The 23514-nt window shown below is 46.7% G+C and overlaps 1 protein-coding gene across 2 annotated transcripts in view; it reads right to left on the reverse strand.

Annotated features, from left to right (window-relative positions):
* Nucleotides 1–23514, reverse strand: part of LOC142256892 (membrane-spanning 4-domains subfamily A member 4A-like) — a 37834-nt gene that overhangs the window by 10366 nt on the left and 3954 nt on the right. For both annotated transcript variants that reach the window (XM_075328858.1, XM_075328857.1), the window contains exons 2-5: nt 18002–18167; nt 13408–13533; nt 10367–10423; nt 2431–2589 (exon numbers count right to left, since the gene is read on the reverse strand). In XM_075328858.1, the coding sequence (XP_075184973.1) occupies nt 2431–2589; nt 10367–10423; nt 13408–13533; nt 18002–18163 (504 nt within the window). In that variant the 5' untranslated portion in view covers nt 18164–18167. The remainder of the gene's footprint in view (nt 1–2430; nt 2590–10366; nt 10424–13407; nt 13534–18001; nt 18168–23514) is intronic.

The raw sequence follows: 23514 nt of genomic DNA on the forward strand, positions 1-23514 counted from the left end.
TAAAGGGTGCAAGATTACAAAATGTTGGGAAGTGGGACATTATATATGTCTTTCTTATCTATTATATATCTATCCCTCTAGCTATCCCTCTATCTGTCCCTCTATTCATTCATTCATTCATTCATTCATCCCTCTATTTATCCCTCTATCTCTCCCTCGATCTATATCTATCTATCCATCTGTTTATCTATCTAACTGCTTCCGTGTTTTGCGGTCCGCAAAAAAACAGAAGGCACACGGATGACACACGGCCCGTATACGGATCGGAACGGATGTCACACGGATGCATCCATGAAAAAACAGGACCGTTTTTTGTGGACAGTAAAAATGGGACGGTCGTGTGAATGTAGCCTAAGATGCAGATCCATGTGAACTGTGTGGTCTGTTCATTTCTCCATTCCCATTCCCTTTACTTCATTTTTCTGAGTGTAAGTTAGCAAGAAGCAGGCAGCAAACAGGGACGGAACAATCGTAACGATCACAACCGTGGTCGGACCCGGGAGTGCAGCGGGTCTGCCGGCCCTAGCCCCTGCTTCAGTTGGATGTGCGTCTGAGGCTGCACATCCAGCTGAAATGCATCATGATGAAGAGATGCATCAGGTCCCTGTACTGCAATACACGCTGCAGGCCAAACAGAAGCCGGCAGCTTTCATCTGTGTCCCAGTGACTGAGGGAGGCGCATGGTAATGACGCCATAGCACCAATACCGATGAAAGATACTGGCCACATTGCGCTTGCTATACAGAAGGACATTGCGTGACATGGGAGCAAGGGACGGTGAGTACAATGTTGTTGTTTTTTGCAGTAGACAGAACAAAGACATATTTACCAGGATGGGGACATATATACCAGGAGAGGGACTGCAGATACGGAGGGGGACAGTATATACCAGGAGAGGCGCAGCAGGGGGACAGTATACCCAAGGAAGGCCCCAGGAGGAGGACAGTAGATACCAGGAAGGGGACAGTATACACCAGGAGGGGACAGTAGATAACAGGAGGGGCCCAGGATGGGGACATATATACCCAGATGGTGACAGTTTTTCCGGAATGGGGTTATATATACACACCAGGATGTGGGCTAGAAAGCATATATACTAGGATAGGGGCATACAGTGGGAAAAAAGTAGTCAGCCACCAATTGTGCAAGGTCTCCCACTTAAAAAGATGAGAGAGGTCTGTCTGGCATTGCAGGATCTGAGTCCCTGGCAGCATAGTGTGTTACTGATGGTAGCCTTTGTTACGCTGGTCCCAGCTCTATGTAGGTAATTCACTAGGTCTCCCCGTGAGGTTCTCGGATTTTTGCTCATCATTCTTGTGATCAATTTGACCCCACGAGGTGAGATCTTGCGTGGAGCATCAGATCAAAGGAGATTATCAGTGGTCTTGTATGTCTTCCATTTTCTTATTATTGCTCCAACAGTTGATTTCATCACACCAAGCTGCTTGCCTATTGCAGATTCAGTCTTCCCAGCCTGGTGCAGGGCTATATTTTGTTTCTGGTGTCCCTTGACAGCTCTTTGGTCTTCACCATAGTGGAGTTTGGAGAGTGACTGTTTGAGGTTGTGGACAGGGGTCTTTTATACCGATAACAAGTTCAAACAGGTACCATTACTACAGGTAATGAGTGGAGGACAGAGGAGCCTCTTAAAGAAGAAGTTACAGGTCTGTGAGAGCCAGAAATCTTGCATGTTTTTAGGTGACTAAATACTTATTTTTCACCATAATTTGCAAATAAAATCTTACCAAATGAGACGCAGTGATTTCCTGTATTTGTTTTCTCATTTTGTCTCTCATAGTTGTGGTCTACCTATTATGTCAATTACAGGCCGACTTCATCTTTTTAAGTGGGAGACTTGCACAATTGGTGGCTGACTAAATACTTTTTTTTCCACTATATATGCCAGGATGGTGGACATACTTACCAGGATGGGGGGCTATTTATGAGGCAGGAGCCCAGGATGAGGGACATTAGAACAGGGTGGGGGACATTCCTACAAAATGGGGGGGGGCAACTTGTATGTCTTTATAGGATTTAGAATGCTAAATGTATGCATACATATACATACATCTGACCAACATAAGGGGGTAGGTCCAGGTGCAAATTTGCACTAGGGCCCGTCAAACTCTAGTCATGCCACTGGGGGCAAATAACGGTGGATGGCTACGTCGTCAGACAGCATTATTAGGGATTGAGTTTTAGATGATGGAAATTAAGCCTTGGTTCTTAAAGATGATGAGAGCATTTAGAGAATGAGGGCTGTGTTGCAGTTTCGGGCAGGACCAACGAACAAACGTGGCCCTGTTTTTGGTAGACCACAGCCATGTTTTTCTGATCTCAAACAGCCCCTTTAAGTGACATTGGTTATAATTACTGCATATAGACAGATTGCCATAACCTCTACTTAAAGCAAATGAAAACGATTCTTACATTGAGACTAAAGGCTCCTATGCATCGCAAATCGTTTTTATAATATCCACAATATGCACGTGGGTAGTATAGAGATATGCAAAGATCAATTATAGCCATTATTATTCCAGCAGCTGCAGCCAGAGAGGTGAAGATGTTCATCACCAAGACGGACTTTACCTGGAACACAAAAGACTGGGTTAAAAACAATGTTTCTAAGTAGCCTATGATGAAATTCAGAGTAAAGGTACTGTCATATAAAGACAACTGTGTCCATATGTTTTATAGACATAGACATGTCTATAGACATCATAAAAGGGATCATCAGCTTCAGATCTCTTTGACCTGTATGAGTGGATCGCATTTTGGTAGATTTGAGCTGTCTGGGAATCCAATCCTAAGAAAGCATAACCCATTGAACATATTTAAATTAGTCTTCAGGACCAGTCATGGTGGATAGAAGTTTTCAAGAGTTTTTTTTGTTCATGTGTTTTTTGGTTTCTGTATACTTTTTTATTGTTTTCAGATAAAAAAAAAGCTATTTTTTTCAGGGGTATTCTCAAATTTGGAAGTTTTTCTGTATCAAAGGAATAGGGAATAACTTTCCGATGGCTGGAGGTCCAACCATTGAGATCCACCTTGATCCTGAGAACCAGGGTTGCAAACAGTACCATGTGAATGCAGCAGTGGTGGCAGTGGCGTAGCAAAGGGGGGGCGGAGGGGGCGGTCATGCCCAGGCGGCACGTGTCAGGGGGGCGGCATTTTGGGGGTAAAAAATAGAAATACATAGAAGAAATAAAAATTGTTGATTAACCTCTTAACGACCCATGACATACTGGGTACGTCATGGTGACCTGGTACTTAACGACCCATGAGGTACCCAGTACGTCATGGCGAAATCGCGGTCCCGGAGCCTCGGTGGCTGCGATCGGTGTGCAAAAACCTTAGATTCAGGGAGGAGGGGACCTCTGCCTGACCTCAGGAGGGGTGCTGTCTCCCCCCCAGACCTACGGAGGCTGTGATTGGCTGACGAACGCCGCTCAGCCAATCATAGCCACTGTGATATTTCAGCCATTAAAAATGACTAAAACATTGAAATCCAGCCATGATCAGTGCAGCTATAGCCCTGATCACTGGCTGGAGCTGGGGGAACTTTGTTTCACCCGCCCCAGCTCTGATTGGAGAGATCGGCCTTGTGACCGGTCTCTCCAATCACCTTGGATCTGGGGCCGGTGACCTGTAGGTGACCACTCCCCTCAGCTTCACGTCATCCGTGAAAGCTGAGGAGAGTGATCCCTGCAAGTGCCATTTGGTAAGTGCCCCCGATCCACCACTGCCCCCGATCAGCCCCCGATCCACCACTGCCCCCTTTCAGCCTCGCCGCTGCCGCAGCAGCAATAGTCGCCGCCCCTGATCCACCGCCGCTACTGTCGCGGGCGGGGAGGAGGGTGTCAGCACACCGCGCTCACCCCTTCTGCTCGGGTTCGGCTGCTCAGTGGTGGCTCGAGCCGTAGGCCGGATCCCGGGGGCTTCCTCGAGCGGCACTCCTCGCCCGTGAGTGAAAGGGGGGTTGTTTGGGGTGTTGGGATAATGTCCGTGACGCCACCCACGGTTGTGGTGATGTGTAGCACCACCGCTGCTCAATGCGGGGATCCCGGGGATGGTGATGAGGAGCAGCCAGGTGTTGTGTTGCCCCTCCGTGGGTAGGGGTTGGTGATCCCGGGGCCCGGTGATGGCTTGGGAGGTGCAGGGCCTGGTGGGCGCAGGGACGCGGGGACAGCGCTGTGCCTTGCGGCACTGTGGTACTCACTCAGCCTGAGACGTGGACACAGTTTGTACGGTAAACCAAACGGCTGGTAGGACGGTCCCACAGACGGCTGCTTTGCTTTCCCGGTAGGTGACGGTGATGTCCCTCTTCCTTGCACCTGTATGTACGGTTGGTTGCGATGGGTCCCCACCGGTAACCCGCTCCCCGGCTTCAAGCTGGGCCGGAGGAGCACTACACTTTGCCCGCAGGCGCTGGCCCTCAGAGACTGGTGCCCTGGCGGTGGCGGTGCCTCTGTTGTACGGGTTGGGCTGTTGCCTTCTATCGGGACTTGGTTGTTGGGGGAATCTACGTCCCCTTCACTGACGGATTCGGCAAATTTGGCGACTCCTAGCCTTGCCGGGGTCCGAGAGGCCCCTGCCCTGGTGCTGACTGTCTTTCGGAACACTGCTCCAGACCACCGGGCACACAGCCAACGGGGTCCTTCCAGGAACTTCCAAACGGTCCCCCTCCAGACAGTCACCGCCGTCGCTGACCTTGCTGTTCTGGCCCTACACAAAGCTGGGCTCTCAGGCTTGCACACTCTCTGCTCTGTCACCACTTCTTGCTTTCCTCCTTTACTACTCTTCTTTCCTCCACTTTCACTTCTCTGTTGTTTACTCTAGCCCTACCCGGGCTACTCTGCCTGGTACTTCCTGCCTCCAGAGCTGTGATCTCCTTGGTGGGCGGAGCCAACCGCCTGGCCCACCCCCTGGTGTGAATCATCAGCCTCTGGAGGAAGGCAACAAGGATTTGTGATTCAGCTTAGGTGTGCCTACCTGGGATGTGGGGTGTGGTGGTGTGTGACCTGTGTCCCCTGGCTTGCCCAGGGCGACACACTACTGCCTCCGATCTGCCACCGCCCTCCTTTATTTGCTGCCCCCCTGCATCCACCATCGCTCTCCCCATCAGCCGCTGCCCCCCTGCATCCACCATCACTCTCCCCATCAGCTGCTGCCCCCCTCCATCCGTTACCCAATACCCAAGATACCCAAGTTATATATATTCTGGATTATCGATGGCCAAAGGAGGGGGGCGGCAAATTTGACGACTGCCCCGGGCGGCAAAAGCAGTTTCTACGCCACTGAGTGGTGGATCATGAGCGCTCCAGCTCCATTCATTCTTATGGAAGTGTTGATGTTGAAGTCTAGCCGAGTGCTTGGCTATCTCCCCATGGTATCGTTAAGAATGAATGACATGATCGACCTCTTTAGAACCCTGGTTCTTGGGTTAAGTGAACGTTCCAGTGGTATGACCCAAAGCCATTGGGATGTTAGTCCCTATCCAATAGATAGGAGATAACGTCTGAACTCGAGAATAGTGATGGGTGAACCCGAACTGTAAAGTTCGGAGTCCATACCAAACACATAGTGTTCGTGCACATAATCCCGAACAAGAGATTTCTGGGAAGCTCGTGTTACAGTTTGGGTCCAGGGGCTGTAGAAAAAAAAGCACATTAGAAAAAACATTATGATTATACTTACCGTTCCCGAAATGTGTCCTGCGGACTCTGTCTCCCGGCCGCTTCTGCTTCCGGGTCCAATCATTAACTTCCGGTGGTATTCACTGCACTGCTCGTCACTTGGCAGTCTTCGTCTGTTTTTGTCCGTGTTCACGGTGACGTCAGGTTTCACCCGAGTCCATGAGCCATGGAGTCGATTGAACTTTGTCACTGTGCGAGTGTCGCATCGGTATCACCCTGCACAGCACACACTCTCCTTACAGGAGTGGGTTGGCTGCATGTACTTCCATGCAGCTGAGGCACTCCTGTCAGGAGAGTGCGCCGTGCTGGGTGATACCGATGCGAGACTCACAGGAGTCATACGCAAGTCTCAGCTGTGCACTCAGGTGAAGTGTCTCACAGCTCTCAGCTGAGTCTGTGTGAGCAGACCTGTGTTTGTCTTCTCCCACAGATGTAGCAAAGCTGAAGATGCTCACCCACCTTTGGACTATGTCAGAGGGTTTTTTGGGTAATAAAGAAGGAGTCCTAAATGTCTTCTGTTTTATTACTAATAAAATATTTTTTTCTATCTGTTGTTGTTTTACTTTACTGTTAAAATAACAGACAATCACAGACGCTGTCACAGAGTGGGCGTCTGTGATTGGATGCTGGAGTTACCTGAAACCAGCCCATACATTCTAGCATCTAGAATGTATGGACAGATTCCAGGTTACTTTAACAGCCAATCACAGACACCCATTCTGCATGACAGTGTCTGTGATTGGCTGTTGGGTCCCTCACATGGCAATGTAAAAATAAATAATTAGAAAAAATGACTTAGCACTCTGTGGTATTTTTGATTCTCAGCGCAGATAACGTGGACGGCTACGGGCTGCCATCAACATTTTCCTGGCTTTACCTCGGCTGGCAATCAAAATACAGGGATGCCCATTATTTTTTTTTAATTATTTAAAATAATAATAATAAAAAAAAATGACCTGGTGATAGCAGTGAACCAGCCGGTGGCAGCGGCTGGGGGTAACAGCTTGGGACACAGACAACACAACTATCACAGAGAGAGAACAGGACGTGCTGCAGGCAGCTCTGTGGGCCAAGACGTTCAACATGGTCGCTTGGGAGAAGCAGGTGACTGCTTCCACAGGAGCGGCACTGTCGGGATACAGAATCATAGGGCAGATATACTTCACATTATCTACCAACACTGCAAGGGTCGCGGGGAACGGCTAGAACAGTCAGCGGACCCATCCCAATGAGTCTGCAGCCAAATAGCATATAGGATCCAGGGTTGAGGATCGGCCCCATAATGGACCTGCGCTATCAGCATACAGAACGGGACACTTTACTGACACCGGGATCCCCAAGTGCTTCACGCCACGGGGGTCCGATACTTAGTGCATACAAGGCAGAAAGGGCTCACAGGCTGACACACACACCGGACTTGACCTTTCACGGATCCGGGATGGGCTGGAGCCTATCGTGGTGGAAAATGGTACTCTGGGGCAGTGCCTGAACTACCTGTGAGTTAAAGACCTGAACCGCAGCCCCTGTCTCTGCCTCTCCTTTACCAGCGCCGTCGCCCAGCGCTGTGGCGCCATTGGGGACTACCACCAAACCCCCGCCCATCCTCTATCATCCTCCAAACCCACTCAACCTGTGGGGAGCGACACCATCCCGGCTGCGACCCTCACTATCAGCCCCAGAGAGCAGCAACCGCAGTGGTGGCCCATCCCTGGCCGTGTACCACAGGTGGCGTCACGATCTTAACAAGACTTTCCTAACCATCACCCCTATCCTCCACCTCCAACTACCACCTCCATCCTTCCTACCACCCTTCGTCTTCCCTTCCTGTACGCCTTGGGTCAACGGAACCAGGCCTAGCCACCCCGTGACGACGCAGAAGATTCTGGACCCTCGGCCCGGCAACAAGTAGGTTAAAACACCTGCCCTGTGGGGTGCTACAGACGCAAGTTCGCATTATCGGAGAACCCGAGCTCGATCTTTAGAAAAAGCTCGGACGAGTCTCCAAAACACGAACATTGGGGGGTTCGCCCATCACTACTTGAGAACACCCCATTAAGTGAAACATGTTAACCAGAGGCAAAATCCTAAAGCTCTCAATGAAAACGGACAAAAATAAAATATGACATTAGCTAGCCATAGACTAAATATTTTTTTAAATGAGTGCTATACACAGCATCTAAAAGACCCCTCTCTCCAGGAGGTGGAAAATCTTTACTTCTAGGTTGTCGAATGCCAGCATGATAAGCAGCACCCCACAAAGCTCCAAAACAGCAGTCACTGTCAGAACCACAAATCTTCCAGTTTTGACTGAAGGAGCTCTGCATGATGCACAATCATGTGTCCTGGAAATAAGTGCTGCAGCTTAGCCTGTCTTGATCTCACAGCCAAAAAGATCAGAATCGACTCTTGCTGGAGAGTCTGGTCCTTCATGCATTAGTGATGGGCGAACATGAACTGTAAAGTTTGAGGTCCGTGCACTGACACCTAGTGTCCGTGAATGAACCTCGATCACGGACTTTTCAGGAAAGTCCATGTTACTGTTTCGGTTCTGCCACCAGGATAAAAATAAAATAGCAAAAAGGAAGCAAAATGGGAATTAAAGCAGGAAAGTATACTTAGAAAGTTTCCACGAGGTTGTCACACTGCTTCCGAGTCCGCTCATTATACCTTATGAATATTCACTGCTTTCCCTGTCAACTCTCTGTGACAGCGTCTGTGATTGTTGCTATCAAACTACACCCACACCCGCTGTGCTGGCATCTGTGATTGGTTGCCCTCACACTAGTTGTCTAGGTCCCCGAAGTGGAGTGTGAAAATAAATAATTAATTGGAAAAATGGGGTGTCTTGTATATTGATATCCAGCGTAGATAAAGCAGACAGCTGGAAGCTGCACCCACCAGCTATGCGTATTATCTTGGCTGTGTATCAAAATACGAAGGACCAGTTGCAGCTTTTTTTTTTTTAATATTTAAATATATTAATATAAAAAACGGAGTTCAGTCACCCTCAATTTTGATACCCAGCCAAGATAAAGTAGACAGCTGGGGGCTGGTATTCTCAGGCTGGGGAGGCCCATGGTTATTCGGTCTTCCTCAGCCTAAAAATAGCAGCCAGAAGCAGCGCCAGAATTGGTGCATCTATTAGATGGCAGTTGATCTTTCCCTGCCATCCCTAGGCTCTCGCTGACCATAAACTCAGCCTGGTTGGTGAGAGCCAACGAGATGCTATTCCCGCTACTAAAATAATACTACATGAGGTAGGAAAGACAGACGGGATGGGAAAGACACAGCAAAGAGCACTCCAAGGTTTCTTTAGCAGGGGCTTCCCAGCTACAACAGAAGCGACACCTCAGCTTTCCCCAGTGACTGGTTTCTTCCAAGTGGACAGCAATAGGAATGAGCTATAACTGACATAGGATGGAGTGAGGAGCGGATACTTATAGTAGAAGGGAGTGGCTGCAGCTTAGATTACAACTACCAGGATAGAAGTGATCTTTAACCCCTTTAGTACCGTATGGAATTAAATAAGCTCCATCACAGGGTAAATAGCGATTGGCAGTAAAGCGGATCCACAATATCACATAAAAATAGCATGAAGAGAGGAGGTGCCGCATCGAGATCAACGATGACCATCGGACCTGACCGCCCCAGAGGTGAGAATAATAAAAGATGGGGTTTTTTTTCATTCTACAGAGCGGCCTGGGCTCTTATATACAGTATTCTGGAATGCTGTATATATTAGAGGTCACTGGTGATGGCCACAGGTTATAAGGGACAAATCTGGTGATAGGTTCTCTTTAACAAAAATGTGGATTTCTCAGGAATTAAGCGGGCTTTACACACTGTGACATCGTTAGCATTGGCTAGCGATGTCGAGCGCGACAGCACACGCCCCCGTTGTACATGCGATAGCTGGTGATCACTGCCGTAGCGAACATTATCGCTACGGCACCTTCACACGCACATACTTGGTCGGCGACATCGCTGTGACTGCCGAACAATCCGTCCCTCAAGGGGAAGGTGCGTTCGGCGTCACCGCGACTTCATCGCGACGTCACTAAGCGGCCGGCCAATAGAAGCGGAGGGGCGGAGATGAGCAGGACGTAACATCCCGCCCACCTCCTTACTTCCGCATTGCCGGTGGAGGCAGGTAAGGAGATGTTCGTCGCTCCTGCGGTGTCACACATAGCGATGTGTGATGCCGCAGGAATGAGGAACAACATCGCTACTTACCAGACAACGATTTTTTGTTATTAAATGACCTCTCCAAAACAAATGATTTTTGTCTTTTTTGCGATCGTTTTAGGTCGCTCCAGCCTGTCAAACGCTGCGATGTCGTTAACGTCGCCGGATGTGCGTCACAAACACCATGACCCCGACGATATATCGTTAACGATATCGTAGCGTGTAAAGCCCCCTTAAGACATCGGATCGCATATATCAAGGTATCATTGTATTCAGCTTTCTATGACCAAATGTCCGTATAAACAGCTTAGGAGGGTTGATCCTAGTGACAGGTTCCCTTTATATGGGTGAAAATAGGAAAATCCAATGCATGTATTTCTAATCTCTTTTGAAAATATTATTAAAAGATGGAAAAGTTGATCTACACTTTAGGGCCCTTATACACAATTCTCATTGATTTAATAAGAAATACTTTTTTTTCTTACCTTTCCCACTGTTGGTTTCAATGAAGCAGACACAGACAACGATCCAGAAATAATAAACTATACAAATCAAAATAGAGCAAACTTAGATTAATATTTTACTATAGAGATTAAAAAAGTGCATCAATTACATGGAGATTTTATCTAACTAGTATAATTTATAAAATGTATATCCTTCATCGTTACAGTCGGTAATATAATATATATACTCAATGAATATTTTTCATTCCATTTAATGTGTGTATACGTGTATGTAATGTAGTGGGTGTTAAAGGGGTTGTCTGGGACTTTAAGATTGATTGATCCTTAGGGGTACTTTGCACGCTGCGACATCGGTAACAATGTGTTACCGACGCTGCAGCGATAGTCCCCGCCCCCGTCGCAGGTACGATATCTTGTGATCGGTGCCGTAGCGAACATTATCGCTACGGCAGCTTCACATGCACTCACCTGCCCTGCGACGTCGCTCTGGCCGGCGGGTCGTGCGGTGTCACAGCGACGTCACATGGCAGGCGGCCAATAGAAGCGGAGGGGCGGAGATGAGCGGGACGTAAACATCTTGCCCACCTCCGTCATTCCACATTGCCGGCGTGAGCCGCGGTGACGCAGAGAGATGTTCCTCGCTCCTGCGGCTTCACACACAGCGATGTGTGCTGCCGCAGGAACGAGGAACAACATTGTACCGTCGCTGCAGCGAGATTAATAGAAATGTCGGACCCTACACCGATGATACGATTATGACGCTTTTGCGCTCGTTAATCGTATCATCAAGGATTTATACACTACGATATCGCCAGCGACGCCGGATGTGCGTCACTTTCGATTTGACCCCACCGACATCGCACCTGCGATATCGTAGTGTGCAAAGGACCCCTTAGGATAGGTCATCAATGTCTGATCACCCGGCATCCCGGCCGAACAGCTGTTCCCAATGCCGGAACTGCTTAGTTGTGGAGCTGCACAGCACAGATCCGTAGACGGATGGCCTAGTACTGCACATGCGATCCCTATTGATTTGCGGCCACTATATGTTTGACAGAGCTGTGCTGTGCAGCTCCGCATCTAACAGTTCTGGCTGTCTCAGACACCAGTGTTAGGTTGTGCTGCCTGGTGTCGCACCCCTACCACTATATTATAAAATGGTGTTAGTAAGGGCTAGGGGTGGCTGCAAAAGAAAGAAAATAAGGAATAAAGCAGTTATACTTATCGACTTTCCCTGCTGCTGTAACACTGCTTCCGGGTCAGATCATTAGCTCTCATGCATATTCACTGCTTCCCCTACCCACCATCAGTCCCTATATCTGTGATTGGTTAGAATCAGACCACGCCCCCACCCTTTATGACAGTGTCTGTGATTAGTTGGCATCACACATGCTGCCTGCTTCCCTATAGTGGTGTAAAAATAAATAAATTAATTAAAAAAAATGATTTAGGGTCTCCCGTGTATTGATACCAAGGGCAGATAAAGCAGACAACTATAAGCTGCAGCCCCCAGCCATGGGCGTTATCTTGACCGTGTGTCAAACTGTGAGGGACCTCATGTGGCTTTTTAAAATTATTTAACACTAGAACTACTGAGGTAGTCATTTTGACTACTTTGCACCATGTATTTCTATATAGGTGTCACGAGTCCAGTAGTTCTAGTGTTAAATAAATCATTTAAAAAAAAATGATGTTTGGTCTCCCCCCTCAATTTGATAGCCAGCAATGATAAAGCAGACAGCTGGGGACTGGTATTTTCAGCCTGGGGAGGCGCATGGTTATTGGGACCCCCCAGCCTAAAAATAGCAGCCTACCCTACCTGTGACTGCAGGTAAACTCACCTCAGGCAAACTCAATGAGGCCTGCATTTCCTAGCATTAAACTGTGTTTTTTTTTTTACCAAGAGATGCAGATTTGGTGCTGGAACTTATACACCAACTTACTGCTCAAGTACTGCATCTCTTGACAAAAAAAGTATCAAATAGCGATGCAATTTTGATGCATTTTTTTGTCATTAGATGCAGATTTGGTGCAGGAATTTGGTGTATAAATTCCAACACCAAATCTGCATCTCCTGCTATAAAACTGTCCAAAAACTGACGTTGTTTCGGTGCGGTTCTCAACTAGGAGATGCAATTTTTGTGCAAAAATCTGGTGCAGACATTTTTGCATCAAATTTGCATCTCCTGGCAGAAAACCACACCTAAACTGTGGGGGTCTTTTGCCAGGAGATGCAGATTTGGTGCTGAAATTTATACACCAAATCTGTATTTCCTGGCAAAAGAACACATCAAAACGTAATGTGGTTTGGATGCATGTTTTTGCAAAGTGATGCAAAATTTTAGGAAACCCAATTTCCTAATGATGAGTAACCAACAACCAGGCTGCAGATTTCTACACTGAAGGCATCAGTATAATAGCGCCATTATGCTAAAATCTTTACATTAACAAGTATAATCCTGATGACAGGTTCTCTTTAATGTCAGGATAGCCTTTTAGAGGGAATACGTCACCAGGTTTATGCTACCCGATCTGACACCAGCATGCAACCTTACTTGTCTGTGTACCTTTTCTACCCTAATAGTTTAGTAATTTGTAATCTGTTACCTCCCTTGCTGTAAAATAAATTAGCTCCCTGTTCACTGACAGTTTGGGAAGTAGAGCTTCAAAGAGGAAGCAGAGCTGCAGAGAAGAAGCAGAGTTGCAGAGAGGAAGCAGAGCTGTGGAGAAGAAGCAGAGCTGTGGAGAAGAAGCAGAGCTGCGGAGAGGAAGCAGAGCTGCGGAGAGGAAGCAGAGCTGCGGAGAGGAGGTGAGGAAGCAAAGCTGCGGAGAGGAAGCAGAGCTGCAGAGAGGAAGCAGAGCTGCGGAGAAGAAGCAGAGCTGCAGAGAGGAAGCAGAGCTGCGGAGAGGAAGCAAAGCTGCGGAGAAGAAGCAGAGCTGCGGAGAGGAATGAGTCTGAGCCCATAAGCACTGAAATTATGCTGGAATTGCAAGAACGCAGCAAGAGGGGGTATCATGTAATCCTTACAAATTTGCATTTGCTTTAAATGTGTATATCTTACAAATATTCCAGACCATATTCCGATCCCAGAAATGGCTACAAATGACAGGTGATATCTTGGAGTGCAGGCTAATGCCATAACAATGCCGATGGATATAAAAAGGATCCCAGTAAATATCTGTAATGTCTGAAACATAAGAGAAATTAATTTCATTCATTTATAATATAACTGTAAAAGACCAACGAGTCATATTACCAGGAAAAGTATAAAACTTATAAGTATATGACATGTCAAAGCACTGTGAAACTTAGTAATGGTGCTGGGTTGTTTTGGATTTGGCATTGGGATAAACCAGGGAGCGGAGTCTCATAGATTGTGTGGAAGTATTTCCAAAACTGATATTCTTGGAGTAGTCTTCATTAAAGGGAACCTATCATGTTGTTTTAGACATTAAACTGCCCCAATGTGCATCACTAACATGGTGTAAAAAAAATAAAAAATAAAAAATACATGTATATATCTTGAAAAAAAGACTTCCTGCACCACCACTTCTTATCTGCTGATCTCCAGCGCCACACCAGGTGGGGTGGAGCCAGGTGGTTGGCCCCACCCACCGAGGAGTTCACAGTCCTTGAGGCGGGAAAAGGAAGGCAGTGGAGTTTGAGAGTTGAGGGAAGTGGTAGTGGAGCAAACTGGCCGTGTCCGGGTACGTGGCCCGGGCACAAACAGCAAGGTTGACAGACGGTGGTGACCGTCTGCAGGCGAGGCCGATTGACGCACAACCGTAAGGACCGGGGACGGGCGGTGGTCCGCCGGTACCGGACCGGGGAGCGAAGAGAAGCCAGCACCATTCGGCAGGGCCTACGGACCCCGACCAGGCTTGGAGTCGCCGTTAAACCGGTCAAATCCGTCAGCGACGGGAACCTCCGGGGTTTCCCAGCAGCAAAGACCCGACTGAAGGCAACCGCTCAACCGTGAAGGGAAATACAGCTACCACCACAGCTAGAGTTCCCAGGGCCAGAGCCTGCGGGCATAAAGGGGCTCCTCTGGCAAATACACCGCTGGGGAGCGGGTTACCGGTGGGAAGCCATCGGAGCCGACAACACAACACAGGTGCAGGGAGAGACAGTCACCGCCAACCTACCAGGAGTGACAATCGCAGCCGGCTGCGGGACCCGTCCATCCAGCTGTTTGTTTTACCAGAGACTCCGTCTACGTCATTGGCTGAGTGAGTACCATCATGCCGTCTGGCACCGCGCTACCCTCCCGCGACCCTGCACCTCACCTAACCCCACCATCCACCTTTCAGTCACCCTACCCACGGAGAGAAAAACATCTCGGCTGCTCCCTGTCATCGCTCCTGGGATCCCCTCCAGAGCAGCGGTGGTGTCCCAACCTCACCACAACCGTGGGTGGCGTCACGGACAACATCCCCAAACCAAACCATCCCCTTTTCACTAACGGGCGAGGAGCGCCGCTCGAGTCCCCGGATCCGGCCCACCGCTCGAGCCACCGAGCAGCAGCAGCAGCGCCGGACCCGAGCATTGGCGAGCGCAGCGCCCCGCCGCCCACGACAATAATCATGTGACTGTAATGGATGGGGATCAGCAGAGAAGTGATGTTGAAGGACCTGTGGTGATCAGCAGAAGAGAAGTGGTGGTGAAGGACCTGTGGTGATCAGCAGAAGAGAAGTGATGGTGAAGGACCTGTGGTGATCAGCAGAAGAGAAGTGATGGTGAAGGACCTGTGGTGATCAGCAGAAGAGAAATGATGGTGAAGGACCTGTGGTGATCAGCAGAAGAGAAGTGATGGTGATGTCATGATCATGTAACCGTAATGGGCAGAGCTCAGCAGAGAAGTTGTGGTGAAGGACCTGTGGTGTAATCAATTACAATGCTGGGGATGTCACTAAGTTAAAAAAAGAATTGTCTGAACTTGAGTGACAGTGACTGACCGCAGCAAAAACGCCGCCCCTACAACTGAAACTTAAGGTATTTACTGCTTTCAGCTAAGCATATAAAGTCTTTTTTTAAGATAAATGCATGTTGGTTTTTTTTTAAACCATGTTAATGATATATCATTCAAAACACATTGGGGGCGAATTAATTTAAAAAAACAACATGACAAGTTCCCTTTAAGAACAGTTGATACGTGGCACTAGGGGTATCTGCAGAAATCGTTGTCAAGTGTTGCCCGGTGTCACCTAACTGCTGCCTATGACTCCACACCATTTCAATAAATAACCTTTCAAGGTTTTCCTTTTTCTTATATCCTATCTGACCAAGATTATGTCCTGTTACTTTGTTATCCATCGTAATTACACTTCTTATTGCACCTGACTGTCTGCACTATACCTGTGACCTGCTTTGTGGCTTTCTTTTCTCAAGTTAAGTATAAAAATGCGATATTATGCAAACATGTTCAAATCAGGGGAGAATACTAGTATGTCGTAAGTACACAAAATGCCTACATATATGAGGTCCTAAAAAATTGACCTAAGGACATAATAAAATACTTTAAGTGGCCATTACATGTGACGAAAGTTGTCCATTCTAGAGGTGAGCAAAGTTGCCAGCTTCATCAAATTTTCCCCCCCAAAAGTGATGAATTGATTTACTGTGAAATGAAAGTTCTCCAAAACCTCCAATTGCCCTGAAAACACATATCTAAAGGGTACTTTACACGCTGCGATATCGGTACCGATATCGCTAGCGAGCGTACCCGCCCCCGTCGGTTGTGCGACACGGGCAAATCACTGCCCGTGTTGCACAACATCGCTAACACTCGGCACATGGACTTACCTTCCCTGCGACGTCGCTCTGGCCAGCAAATTGCCTCTTTTCCAAGGCGGCGGTTCGTGCGGCGTCACAGCGACGTCACACGGCAGCCGTCCAATAGCAGAGGAGGGGCGGAGATGAGCGGCTGGAACATGCTGCCCAACTCCTTCCTCATTGCCGGTGGAGGCAGGTAAGGAGATGTTAGTCGTTCCTGCGGTGTCACACACAGCGATGTGTGATGCCGCAGGAACGACGAACAACATCGTACCTGCAGCAGCAACGATATTTGGAAAAAGAGCGACGTGTCAAGGAGCAACGATTTTTCACGTTTTTGCGCACGTTGATCGTCGCAACCTTGGTGTCACACGCTGCGATGTCGCTAACGGCGCCGGATGTGCATCAATAACGACGTGACCCCGACGATATATCATTAGCGATGTCGCAGCGTGTAAAGCACCCATTAGGTTCTGAGTTCCTAGAGGTCTACATCCAACTCCATCCTAGCTCTTTATTATAAACACAGTCTTAATAATTTCAATGTCACTGTCCTCAATATATACACTATAGGTAACCAGTAATCAATGGAGACATGGGTTGTTTTTAATCTAGCCTTTTCTGTCCATTTCCATGCAGCGGCCTGGTGGGAGAAGTCACACCAGTCAATGCCAGAGGCATACCGTCTATAGAGCCAGATCACACAGCTCCCCTATCCACCGTCACAATTTCATTAGTATCTTCAGGATGCGGATACTATTGAATAGAATGGTGGCTTAGAGGAGCAACACTTCCCTGATCTGGCATTCAGCCTGTGTAATTATTACCCAACATAATGTCACTACATCACATCTGCAGTGTGGAGCCACAAACCTTACACTGCACAGACCTGTGCAGCATGCTGGGGAACACAGCTAGGTGAGTTGCAATATTCTGGAAGCCATCATACTTTGTGAGCGGCCAGCTGTGTGCCCATCATACTAAGTGAGGGTCTGTGGGGGCCATCATGCTTAGCATGGGCCTGTGGGGGCCATTATACTAAGTAAGGGACTGTGGGGGCCATAATAGCGAGTAAGGGGCTGTGGAAGTATAATACTGTATGGGGGAGCAGTGCGGACCATGATACTGTGTTGGGGAACTTTGGGGTACCATACTGAGTGGAAGCTATGATACATGGAAGGGGGCTGTGAAAATAGACTTCATGTTTCTACATAGAGCTTAGAAGGATTCAGCTAGTCAGTTTTTTAATCACGTGATGTCATAGATCTAATGGAAAAAAAAGAATTAACTGGGTAGAAGAGCAAAATGAGCAATTGTAGTATATAATATGATGATTGCAAATTATTAAAAGGAAAACATTTTTGATGGAAGTCAGGAGGATCAGATTGTGTTAAGGCTGCTTTACACACAACGATATCGCTAGCGATCTCGTTAGCGATGTGACACGCCCAGATCGTTGTTACGATTTGCCGAGATCGCTCATAGGTCATTTTGTAGCGGTTACACGTACACATCTCACAAACGACGCTACATCGTTCAGTGATATATTGTTTGACCAAGGCGGTCGTGTGGATGTTGTTCGTTGTTGGCAGGGTGTCAAACGTAGCAAAATGTTTGCGTGTTCCAAACGACGAACAATATTTTGAAACTGAACGATGTGTCAACGATCAACGATTTTGACCCTATTTGCAATAGTTCGGAGTCGCACGTAGGTGTCACACGCAACGACGTTGCTAACGATGGCAGAAGTGCATCACGAAAACCGTGACCCCGACAACATATCGTCAGATATCGACATCGTAGCATGTAAAGCGGCCTTTACTCAACATTGCTGTAAATCTGGTAGAGCGAAGATGTTTAACAGAGATATGAAATGGACTTACCCCTAAAACTTCAGGTTCTCCCTTGAAAAATGTTTCAACTTCTTTGGGCATTCTGGCCGGAGCATCGCAGACCTCTCCTTCTTCAGGTCCATTTCCTTGGTCATTTTGTGGTTTCACCTGAGAGATAACCACAAAACCTCCTCCTGGTACCACAGTAGACATGAATCTTAAAATGTAAAAACGAGAGACATCAATTACCTGTTACGTATGAAAATCACATTTTTATTTCTTAAATCTGAAACACATGAAAATTTATCTAAAACCTGACAATATTCATTCGCACTTGCAATCTCCATGACACAATTTTGGCTCAGGTATCCTGATCGGTGTATAAAAGCAGAACCTATCTAGGGACGTCAGGGGAGCCAGGTGCCAGTGGTAGGTTTTACCAAGGGGCACCATCTTCCCCTTCCTTAGATACAGGGTTTCCCTCACTCCATTTTGCAGTTCATCTGGTCTTCCCCCATACCAAGCATGGCAGCTGTACCGCCTAGAAATGTGGGAATAAACTGATAAGAGAATGGTATTAGTCTATAAAAAAGAGCAAAATTAGGATAAAGGTGCACACCAGATTATATGACTAGGCATAATGAAAAACAGGAAAAAGCACTGTGTAAAATAAATGAATAATCTCTTCACTTTGTGATATAGTGCAAACCGAAATCTTGTGTTCTAATTATACAGTGTGTCCACCCATATCCTCCACCGCCATTAGCTTGAGAACGGTGGCAGCTATAGGCATAGAAGTGGTCTCTAGGTATAGTAAAGTAGCTATGCGCTACGCAATGAAACCATCTATAGCGCCACCTGGTGGAAAACAACGGAGTTAGCATTTTTATCTTGAAAATGGAACAAGATAGAGAAAAAAAGTGAATTACAAAGTTGTAGGGCATCATCAATTCAATACGAATCGACACCTTGCATACATATATAAAAATATAGGTTTTTTTTTATTTAATGGCGAAAACAAATTCCAAAATTGTTAAAAAAAATGTTTTGCTTTTGTTGCTATTTTCCGAGACCCATAATGTTTTCATTTGTAGCGGTATGGGGCTGTGTGAGGGCTTATTTTTTGTACCCTGAGCTGATGTTTTTACCATTTTGGGGTAGATAAGTTGTTTGATTGTCTTTTATTGCATTTTATTGCAATGTTGCAAAAGCCAAAAAACATAATTCTGGTGTTTTGATTTTTTTTTCTCATTACGCTGTTTGTCAATCAGATTAATTTATTTTATATTTTGACAGATCAGATTTTTACAAAATCAGCAATACCAAATATGTGTAATTTTTTTGTAATTTTTAATGGGTCAAAACGGAGGAGAGTTGGACTTGTGTTTTTTATTTTATTTTTACATTTTTAAAACTTTTTTCACTTTTTAATATATTTAATAGTTCCCTTAGGGCCGTTTCACACCTCCGCTTTTTGCCGGATTGCCGGATTGCCGGATTTGACGCACTTTAGTACAGTGTGATACAGTACAATGGTAGCGCGGCAACTTCACAGCATGTGACCAGAGCTTGTTGCGCTGCCATTGCACTGTATCACACTGTATTGGAGTGCATCGGAGCCGGCAATCTGGCAAAATGAAGCATCTGTGAAACGGCCCTTACGGATTGAAACTATGATCATCCAATCTCTTGTTATATAGCTCAAATCACGATCTCCTATGAACGCTGGCCACAGGTTGACTTTCACAGGAGATTCATAATGACAGGTACAGGGTTATAATCAGACCCCTGGCTGTCATAGCAATCCATCGGTGTCCCGTGATCATGTCATGAGCTCCCCAATGAGCATGTGGAATGACGCGCTCCCTGCCAATGTGTTATATGCTACTGTCAGACAATGAGAGCAGCATTTCACAGGTTAACAACCACAGGTGGTGCTATGCTGCACCCATGGCTGTTAATGTGTGGCACATGATGGCAGATTAAATCAGCTGTAATTTGCTGGGAAAGGTGTGAACTCATAGTATGAACCGGCATGAAAGGTAGAGACATGACATATGACATACAAGTATATCATACGTAGTGAAGGGGTTAAAGCGCCACTCCAGTGTTTGTTTGTTTTCACTGCTGGAGTGGTGCTTTCAATTTAAGATCCCTAATCCTATTCATATAGTCACCTGTCACCGTCTTCACTTGCTATCGGCATCACTCAAGTCGGTCTCCATCAATTTGTGACCTGCCGGAAGCTCCAGCTTTTCTGACCCTACTCATATGGTCACCTGTCACCGTCTTCACCTTCTATTGGCATCACTCAAGTCAGTCTCTGTCGATTTGTGACCTGCCGGCAGCTCCAGTGTTTCATGGTGCACGCAAGAGGATCCTCTTCAATGTAAGTCTATGGGAGCCTTGTTCTGGCTCTCATGGACTTATAGTTTTCAATTCTGACACCTTTTTTGTAACACTGTTTTTTTACGGCCTTTTGACTCCAGTGTCAATTTTTAAGTGTATTTCAACAGATTTCCACATGAAAGAAGTTACATACACTTGGCGTTTTTTTTTGTGGCATAGTTGACAAAATCTCTTAGGAAAAAAAATTGCTATATGAACAGCAATCTGGATTTCCCAATGAAATCAATAGGCAATGTATTCAATTCGAAGCAGTTTTTGATGTGGATTTTGAACCGTACAACTGCATTCAAAGTGTAGTTTCCGCTCCCAAAACATGTAGATCAGCTCCGATTGTATTATACAAGCTTATCTGCAGTACCTGGGAGTGGACGCTACACATTGAAAGGAGGTGTGCTGTTCAGTTCGATCTAATCTCTACATCTGGCTGCCATTGGAGCTAATAAATGATGAGAAAAGTTTAGAGAAGCGGCACTCACCACTGGCTAGTTCAGTAAAAGGCACCTTATTTCGGTTGCAGGAATGCAGTTGGAGATTCCCCCCTTTATGTTGGTTTTCCTGAAGTAAGGCCCAATCTTGCTGACTACGCCACTTATAAAGCGAGGCCACGGGGCGGTAGTCACGGGAAGGGATTCCCTCTGATAGGCCCTCCCCGGCCCCACTTCAAAGGAAAAGAGGTCTTGGCTTGGTGTGTAATCTTTAGGACTTTGGTTGGTATGCACCTATAGGACGCATGCAGCTGTAGGCTTGGGCTGGCCAGGACCAATTATAGAGGTTCAAGGAAGCAGACCACTGGTTCTTCATAAATAAGATTTTACTGAACAGTCTTTGGTGGACGACCAAGCACAATACGTAGCGGGCACACAACTTACTGGACGTCTCTTTTACACAAAGTACCACAAGACACATTTCTTCAATGTTCACTGTAGATGCTACTGTACTCGTTATTCCCAGACCTTCTGCCACAACCCAACTTAGCACAAAAGTACCGTTCATGAGATTCCCTCTAGTCCACATGGGGTTCCACGTCCTTCCAGCAACAGGGAGTAGAAATCTGCCACCCAGAGCTACATTCTCATCTCACGTTCACCACCACGTCAACCTGTTTCCTTTTAGTTGTAAGCTACCAAGGGCCTGCTACTAAGCATTCATCCACGGACCCTACCAACAAGGATCATTTTCGGCTCCTTGACCAGTCCCAGATTTCAAAGCCAGTCTCGTCTTTGGATATAACAGTGCTGCTGTATTCGTCATTGCTGTTGCTTCTGGGCCTGCTCATTATGCTCATGAATATTCACGGCACTGACCGAGGATCTGGAACTAACAGCAGCGCTGGAGACAGCAGGGCCGGAGACAGCAGGGCCGGAGACAGCAGGGCCGGAGATAGCAGGACCGGATATAGCAGGACCATAGACAGCAGGACCGGAGACAGCAGGACCGGAGACAGCAGGACCGGAGACAGCAGGGCCGGAGACAGCAGGGCCAGAGACAGCAGGGCCGGAGACAGCAGGGCCGGAGACAGCACGACCAGAGACAGCACGACCAGAGACAGCAGGGCCGGTGACAGTAGGGCCAGAGACAGCAGGACCAGAGACAGTAGGGCCGGAGACAGTAGGGCCGGAGACAGTAGGGCCGGAGACAGTAGGGCCGGAGACAGCAGGACTGGAGACAGCAGGGCCAGAGACAGCAGGACCGGAGACAGGTAAGTATACCAGCTCACGCTGTCCATGTGCTATCAGTATGTCACATGGTTAGCACAGGGACAGCCCACGTAGAACACACACAGACATGGACGGCCTTACGTACCTTCCCCATGTACCATCACACACCGGCATTTAATGCACGGGTGTGTGAAAGAGGCCTAAAAGACACACTGATAGGGAACTTAGATTCAGTGAATAAACTGTGGAAAAAAGAAGCGCAAATAGGGTCTTACCCCGGTAGCAATGGGGGAAAGAAAGAGATGGTGTTACTCACCTATAGGGGTTGTCACAGTCACAACTCCTATAACAGCATGTATGTTATTAAATCCACATCCCGGCAGCAGTCCCTCGGTAAGCAGATAACAGAGAGCAGTAGATGGAGGGTTTTCCAGCCGCGCCAAGGACCAGCCAATAGAGGTAGTAGATTAATGTTGCTTTTTATTCCATATACAGGTCAACGCGTTTCGGAAGGTACCCCTTCCTTCTTCAGGACCAACAGGCAAGAAAACATCAAATTGTTTTCTTGCCTGTTGGTCCTGAAGAAGGAAGGGGTACCTTCTGAAACGCGTTGACCTGTATATGGAATAAAAAGCAACATTAATCTACTACCTCTATTGGCTGGTCCTTGGCACGGCTGGAAAACCCTCCATCTACTGCTCTCTGTTATTAGGGAACTTAGATTGTGAGCCCAAATGGTGATGATGATCGCTGTAAAGTGTTGTGGAATTAAGGCTATGTGCGCACTTTGCGTCGAGGTAGTTGCAGTTCTAAACGCATCCTCTGGTAGAAATGTTTTTTGACAAAGTTGGTTTTGACCACAAAAACGCTATAAATACGCTTGCATTTTTACTGCGTTTTAGGTGCGTTTTTAGCGCGATTTACATGCTTTTTCATTGCTTAAAGTCAGATGCGTTTTGATACCAAATACACTACTACATAAAGTTTTAACATTCAAACACTATGAAAAAAAACAGAAAAAAAAGATAACAAACATCTTTTTTTAAATCATGCATAAAATTACTGTTTTTAATAAAATTTTAACTATTTTTTAATAATTATGCTTAAAATAACAATAAATTATGGATTTTCATTAATTTAATTGTCGGACTGTGTGTGTGTGTGTGTGTGTGTGTGTGTGTGTGTGTGTGTGTGTGTGTGTGTGTGTGTAAAGGGACATATTATTCCCATATTATGAATTCTAAAACGCATGCGTTTATTTTGTTCCTCTCACTGAGAACATTCAATTTTTTTGGTTCAAAAAGAATGTCTTCTGCATCCAAAAAGCATGTAAAACACTGGAATTTTGGTTTGTGTGTGCGTTTTGACATTTCCCATTGACTCCAATGTTAGCAAAACGCAGACCAAATGGCAAAAACATTTGACATGCTGGATTTTGAAACGCTGAGTTTTTGCCCCAAAATATGCAAATTAAATGCTGCCTTTTGAACTGCAAAG

The sequence above is a fragment of the Anomaloglossus baeobatrachus genome, chromosome 11 (genome assembly GCF_048569485.1).
Source record: "Anomaloglossus baeobatrachus isolate aAnoBae1 chromosome 11, aAnoBae1.hap1, whole genome shotgun sequence".
Taxonomy (NCBI): domain Eukaryota; kingdom Metazoa; phylum Chordata; class Amphibia; order Anura; family Aromobatidae; genus Anomaloglossus; species Anomaloglossus baeobatrachus.